Below are 7,340 nucleotides of genomic sequence, written 5' to 3' on the forward strand. Positions count from 1 at the left end.
AATATTTATTACTATTTTTGTTTATATTTGAGATGTCTGGGTTTTCTTGCTAAACTAATAATAACTTTTGTATACCGAAGGATACCGAATGCCAACGCCAGAGAACACGCCAGCGGAGATGTACCGACTGATGCTCAAGTGCTGGGCAGCCGATGCCGAGTCCCGGCCGCATTTCGATGAGATCTACAATGTGGTTGACGCACTGATCCTGCGCCTGGACAATAGCCACTGAGAGCGGCTGCAACCGGCAACGCGGAACACACATTAGCATACTCAATGTAGTTTTAGTCAGCGCTTTTAAAGTACGTTACGTCCATGGACTTAACAACGAGTTGCCTGTATTTATGAGATAGCTATATACTATATACATTTTACCACATAAACGATATTTATATAGAGACATATATATATATATATATTTTCTAGCCATGTAAATGTAAATTTCGATATATACTGTGTGTTTGACTGAGCGTATGTAATGAATCCTTAATGTGCCAAAAACCGCAAGAAGATCTTAAAACAAAAAAATATTTAAAAAAAAAAACAGAAATTGATATTGTGTGTCTGCTTCTTAGATCTAAGCTCATGAATTTATATAGAGTTTTAGTTGTTTGTGTTTTAGTTTTAGTTATTAAAGAGAAAGAGAGAGAGAGAATCATAATTTGTATATTATGCAATCCCTACGTTCGTCAATTTTGTTCTAGACTTGTGTATTTTATGTATATTTATTTACACCTAATTTACATTTCTACTTCGACTACGATTATGTTTACTCTTAACAACTAAGCTCTAAGTTTAAAGCTTTAAGTTCTTGCTGCGCTGCTGAAGTGAATAAATCATATGTGTACTATATACAAGACTCTCGATCTCCTACGAATCGGAATCACTGGTCAGGGCCAGCGGGACATCGGAGAACTGAACTTTAGAGTAGAACTTCTTCAGTTCATTCTTCAGCTCCAAACTATGTGTCCAGTCAACAGTTTCGCAAATAACTTTCACTTCCACGGTGTAGATATCCCTCAGCCAAGCTCTCTCGTGCATAATATCCTTGATGGAGACTCCCACACGGACCAGCAGGGCACAAAGATCATTGATTCCGCCAGGACGATCGCTTACCTCTACATTGAACTTGACCAGGCGACCCACGGCGGCCAATCCACGCTCTAAGCAGCGACCGAAAACTGTGGTGTCTATATTGCCACCACAGAGAAGGACCACAACCCTAGAAAATTAAAGGAAATTTTAGAACTTATCTTAAAAGATATTCCTACTAATAGTACTCACTTCTTCCCCTTCAACTCATCAAGATGACCCGCCAAAATAGCCGCCAGACCTGCTCCACCAGCTCCCTCGACGACGCATTTCTCCTCCTCCACCAACCGAAGGATAGCCACGGCAATCCACTCCTCCTTGACCACCACCATGCGATCTATGAGAGGCATGGCCGTGGCATAAGCATTATAACCAACTTTGGGCACAGCCAGACCATCAGCCAAGGTGTTCTTGATGGGAGTATGAATGGGTCCATTATTTTCCATGGCACGAGTGAAGCTAGCACATTTCTCCGACTCCACACCCTAAGAGGAAAAGTTTAAGAATCATTAAAAGTTTTTACTTAATAAACTGTATAAGAAATACTTACAATAATTTTAGTTTTGGGGGACAAAGCCTTTACAGCCGTGGCAATACCGGCAATCAATCCTCCACCGCCGACTGGAACCACCACAGCATCCGGTTCCGGAACCTGTTCGAGTATTTCCAAACCAATAGTACCCTGGCCAGCCATAATATGTGGATGATCATAGCCATTGACATACAGTAGACCCTCCTCACGGGACATCCGCATGGCCAGGGACTTGGCCTCTCCCATATCATTACCATCCACAATAACGCGAGCCTTGTAGTTCCTGCATTTCTGGATCTTCATAATAGGAGCCGCCTTGGGCATCACCACCGTGACTGGGATATTGAGTTTCCAGCCATGATAGCACAATGCCTGGGCATGATTACCCAAGGAGGCACTAATCACTCCGGTTCTCTTCTGCTCGTCGGTCAATGATAACAGAGCATAGCGTGCGCCACGCTCCTTGAAGCTGTCAAAATTATGAATTGGGTCTATAAGTCACATGTTATATGTTCTCAAAATCAAAAATCAATTAGCAACAGCTATTAATTTCAGCCTATCGAACCTTATCTGTCAATTAAAGGTTTTATCTTATCGGATCTCTGGCTTTTATGTTTAGCCAAAATTTATCAGCAACATTTTGTGGTAATAAAAGAACTACGTTTTAGTCGATGAAGTGTCAACAAACAAAAATAGTTACAGTCAAGCTTTCGTAAGTTAAACTTTAATAAGAGAAATATTTTATAATTAAGTAAATATTGATTAAAAATCAATTTTGTAAGTGCTCTTAAAGTTGCTCTTATAGAAGTCTGCTTATCAGAGTAAAGGAAAATGACAATCCCAGACAGTATTCGTAGTATATAGTAATGATTACTAAGTGCTAAACAATATAGATCATTCTAATATAAACAATATATATATTCTATATTGAAAATGCACCTTGGACTTATACTCGTATTTCCCTATCAAAAAGTAATCGTTTATAAGGGAACTCAATATAGAAACGTAATTAATAACAAAGATTTAAAAATCACAAAAATATATCTTTAAATGAAAATCTCTTTGCCTAGACCCATTAGGAAAACCTAAATCAGATCACAAATATTCTTAGATCACGATAAAGTAATAGGAAAGCTGAACTATTCTCTTCCTAACTGAGTTTAAGTTCAAGTTAATAACTTGCTTTCTTTCTTCCTAAGTTATTCCCTTAACTCACCTTCCCGTATATTGCAGGAAATCCTTTTTCAAATACAACTCCATGCCATAAAGATCCGATGAGGTGGATTTCTATAACAAACTCTTCTTATAGAAATCAAAAACAAAATCACAAACCATAAAAATAGCTACCGGACAAGGAGTACGTTCCACGCCGCCACGAATGAGAAAGGCAGCCGATGTGACATCATGAAAGGAAATCCTTTGTGGTTTCTCTGGATTACAGAAGGGATCGATGATTTCCTCAACGCCACCAGAAACATGTCTGGGTCTCTTCAAAGCCTCCAACTTTCCATTAACAGCTGTACTATTAAGTTTGTTAGTCGAACCATTAGATTCCTTTGACGTTTCCGTTTTCACAGCCTGCGACATTGCACCTGAACAAAATATACACTCTAGGACCTCTGACTTTAACCGCTCGCTGAATACTGATGACTGCGGGTATAACTCGGATGTGGTATATATATATATGTATATATGGGCGAGTGGATGAGGAGACTCTATTGGGTCGTAAATACGGCACCTTTGCGTTTCAATTGCCGGCTGGACACTTTATGGGGCCTGGCCTGACGACCAGCTGATAAGAAAATGCTCTGCCAACCGCAACAACGAAACAATAACAACGATAACGTTTCTCGTTTGTACTTGTTTTTCCTCTTTTCGTTTTTATATTTTGGCAACATCAACGGAACTGTTATTTCCATCTCGATAGGAAAACAAGTCTATAAGAAGTATGGTTTTTTTGGGTATTGAATGGGGGTCAAAGGCGATAAGGAAATCGAAGCGTTATCGCGAAAGCCACAATGGAAATATTTGAATATATGGAAATTTTTTTAGGGATCATATCTGAGTTTGCAATTATATTCTTTATAGAATTTTAAATATATTTAAAACATAATTTATCTATAAAATTTTTAGTTATTAAGTAAATTTACAAACTTTTAATTTAAATCTTGAAAAAAATCTAAAAGAAATCTTAAAAGTTTTCATTTTCTAATTGCATTTTCTGAAACAAAAATCGTACGAGCCCCCCAAAGTAGAAAATTTCCTTCTAATCTAAAACTGAAAGACACACCCATTTATTATTGCCACAAGAACCAGGCTTATCTTATCAACATGCACTAAACCGATAAGAGAAGCTACCAAAATAACAACATGACTTTAGGGGTCAAAGGCTAACCAGTTGGCCGGATTGGTAACCGTCATTTGCTCAACTTGCTCTAAGGTAACACCACGATCGAACATTCTCGGCAGGATATTGGTGTGGATGTGATGATAGCCATGACCGCCATAGGAGGTCTAAAAATAAAATCAATTATATAGAAAATATTTACCAAAAAGTTAATTTTACCCAACCAATCTATGTTTAGTGTGGATGTCGTGGGACATTAGCAGCTTGTCCACCAAACCCTCTTTGATGAGCTTTATTAGGTTGTCAATACGTTGACCATCGGAGATCATGTCCACGCTGGTATTTAGCTGGTAGAAAGAGCACTCAGTGCCAAAGAGATCGTACTGGATATAGCAGCCTAGCTTGGCGAACTCAACAAGGTCATCAATATCGAAAAGTGTGCCTAAAAGATATAGTTTGTTAGTTAATATATTTGTCTTTTAAAATCCTATATTACTTACGATCTAAATGTGACATCACACACTTGTCGGCACGTCCTCCCGCCTCGAGGTAAAGACGCATGATCTCGAAGGGAGCTTTGGTCACACGGTGAGGATGCATGGAGACACCGCAACCCAGGACTTCCTGGATCTCACCAGCAGCCTTTATAGAATTCTTTTCAAAATCTGCAAGAAAACCAGATAATATCATATCACATAAGATCAAAGAAAAGTTCTATACTTACCATGAATAGGAAACACGCTGGCCACCTCGCCAATGAATCCGCATTTGACCATCTTCCCATTGACCTCCAGGCCAGTGATGATATCCTTCGAGTAAAGATCACTCATTTGCTCTACAGTCAAGCTGGCATGACTAGCATCCTGCATGGCGTGGATATAGTGACCTGTACCAACTATAAAGTGCACACCAGTGCTCTTGGCCAGTTCCACAATGAACTCCAGATTGCGTTTCAGGCCATAACTACTATTCTCCACAATGCTACCACCACCGTGTTTCTTGTACAGCAGAACATCTTTCTTGGCAGCCTCCAAGGCTTCGCCATCATAAAATCTAACATTCTCCATGCTGGAATATGGATAAAGCCTGACATAACCCAGGGTGGACATGCTGATCTTAGCCTTAAGTTCACTCTCAAAGTCCGGAGGCGGCGGGCGGTAGAAGTGCTCAAAATCTAAAGCCACATGCTCGTGGGTTAAAGTTCGCCCCAAAAGGTTGGGGGTAATAGTACCCAGAACTAGATGTAAATTACAGTGGAAAATTTTCATTATTAAAGGGGAAAAGATAAGCTTAGTAAGAGATCTTATCTCCAATTTACCGGTCTGTACGGTTGACATGTTCGCAGCTCTCAATGTAGGTCACTCTATGAATATTTTTTCTCTTTTTATTTTTATTTTGAAAGTATTTTTAGACTCGCTGAGGTCTGATCACTCCGAAAGCCAGTGGAGAACTGATCTTGAGAGTCGTTTCTCCAGGGAGTTCCCTAGGCAGAGATATATGTTTACCGTTGCTTGGCTTGATCCCCGGACCTTGCCTTATCTACAAATAATTTTATTGCGCAGAAACAGAGATTGCAATAGGCGAAGGAGTTGTTGATCATTCACTTAGCTCTCATTAAAAAAACATTAAAAATCATTTCTAAATGCTAACTAAAAGCAGGTGATTTTAAATGCAATCTAAACAGAATTTAAAACCTTATGAATTTATTTAATTAATAAGATTTTTTTGTTATGAAAAGAAAACACATTTGATTTATATTTCTCAGAATAATTCTCTTTATTAGTTCCATTTCTTTCCGTGTTTTTGTATTTTCTTTTTAATTTTACTTAGGTTTAAGTTTATCAGTTTTAGCGTTTTCTCATTTATCAGATATACATATGTCTATATATATATATACTCATTTATACTTAAGATATATGTTTCTTTCTGTTATTCAGACGACATTGCTGCTTCATTCATTTAACTGTTATATCTCGTATATATATATATATATATTTCTTTCGATTTTTCTTAGATCTAAGCATTCATTATTTTACCATTCGCAAAAGATTTTGTCAAATATTTTTAATTGTTTTTGAGTTTACTTTTTTAGCAGCTTTTTGATCAAAACCTTTTTTTTTTTTGTTTGTTTGTTGTTTTAATAAGATTAACTGTGTTTTATTTTGTTTTTTGTTTTTTTTCCTAAAATAATCATAACGAAATAAGCACACAAAAAAATGTATTATTTATTTACTTGCTGAGTTTAGGTAGTTACTGAGTTTTACTTTTGAACACTTGCTGTGACTTTAGTTAGGTTAATAACTATTGCATGAAGAGCGAACGAACCATTTGTTATGAAACACATCCCAGAGCCGCATTTTTTCTATTCTTAATTGGCCTTTGTTTTCTTTCAGTGTAACCCATATTTTATGCCCCTTTTCTTTGTCCCTAAACTACTTAGCACCTTGGCTTGGCTGTTGGGTTCCGAATGGTTTTTCAAAAATGTGCAAAGGAATATATGATTTAAAATATATATTTTTTTTATATCCAAATAAAATCTCAAAAAATAAAACATGCAATTTGTTTTTTTAAAAATTATATTATCGCCTTTTATTGAACATTTTTTTGTTGTTTTGTTGTTGTTTTATCCAGTTTTTAGCTATATAAATTTTGAAGTTAATATTTGTTATGGTTGCTCTTTTCCTTTTTTTTTTAACTTCTATTTTATTGTATTTGTTTATGGTTTTAAGTTTAATTAAAATAGTTGTTGCTCTTATATATGCCCGGATCTGAGGCTCATGTTTAGGTATACATATATATATATATATCGTATGTATATATATATATCTATTTCTATTTAGATTTTCTAGCTTTACCGTTTCTGTGTTAAATATATGTTCACTGTTTACTCCCTCCATCTGGCTGCAGACGCTTGTTTGTTTGTTTTTTTTTGTTTTGTTTTAATTACAAATTACACATTAGTACAATATTTATATATATACGCGTTAAGGTTTTAGATATTGGATGCATTCATAGTTCAAGTTCATTAAATCTCATTCATACGCTTAGGTCAACTAATTTTTGTTTCTCGTCGTCGTCTCCAAAAACACTTCCATATATACTATATACTATATATATATATATATCCAAAATCAAAGAGTCAAAAGTCAAACAAACATCAAATTCGGCTAGCAATTGCAAAAGATTTTTTTAAACACAAAGAGTTAGAGTTGAGGCGGAAGGGTCAAAAGGGGCATATTGAGGGGGAGGGGATCTTGATATTGGAGTGATTGTTTGCGTGTCGTTTGATTAGCTTATAAGCGCAAAAGTGACTAAGAGGTGCACACAACAAAATAATAATAATAATAATTATGGTAATATAATAAAGAA

The 7,340-nt window shown here is 36.4% G+C and overlaps 3 protein-coding genes across 7 annotated transcripts in view; 1 reads left to right on the plus strand and 2 right to left on the minus strand.

The window, feature by feature from the left end:
* LOC108109936 (tyrosine-protein kinase Fer) overlaps positions 1-852 on the plus strand; it is a 28,948-nt gene extending 28,096 nt beyond the window's left edge. For all 5 annotated transcript variants that reach the window (XM_017218741.2, XM_017218750.2, XM_017218758.2 and 2 more), the window contains one exon: positions 81-852. In XM_017218741.2, coding sequence (XP_017074230.1) covers positions 81-232 — 152 coding nt within the window. In that variant the 3' untranslated portion in view covers positions 233-852. The remainder of the gene's footprint in view (positions 1-80) is intronic.
* Positions 710-3,649, minus strand: LOC108109959 (L-threonine ammonia-lyase). Its single transcript, XM_017218777.2, has 5 exons — positions 2,972-3,649; positions 2,841-2,911; positions 1,643-2,093; positions 1,285-1,577; positions 710-1,222 (listed from the first exon to the last, which is right to left on the minus strand). The coding sequence occupies exons 1-5, from the start codon at positions 3,209-3,211 to the stop codon at positions 871-873; spliced, it is 1,407 nt and encodes a 468-aa protein (XP_017074266.2). The 5' UTR covers positions 3,212-3,649; the 3' UTR covers positions 710-870.
* A 247-nt stretch (positions 3,650-3,896) lies between these two features.
* On the minus strand, positions 3,897-5,673 carry LOC108110253 (phosphotriesterase-related protein). The gene is made up of 5 exons (XM_017219244.2): positions 5,290-5,673; positions 4,696-5,208; positions 4,472-4,636; positions 4,196-4,413; positions 3,897-4,138 (listed from the first exon to the last, which is right to left on the minus strand). Exons 1-5 carry the CDS (start codon positions 5,306-5,308, stop codon positions 4,001-4,003), a joined length of 1,053 nt encoding a protein of 350 aa, XP_017074733.2. The 5' UTR covers positions 5,309-5,673; the 3' UTR covers positions 3,897-4,000.
* Between the last annotated feature and the right edge of the window lie 1,667 nt (positions 5,674-7,340).

The sequence above is a fragment of the Drosophila eugracilis genome, unplaced genomic scaffold, assembly GCF_018153835.1.
Source record: "Drosophila eugracilis isolate 14026-0451.02 unplaced genomic scaffold, ASM1815383v1 contig_47, whole genome shotgun sequence".
Lineage (NCBI taxonomy): Eukaryota > Metazoa > Arthropoda > Insecta > Diptera > Drosophilidae > Drosophila > Drosophila eugracilis.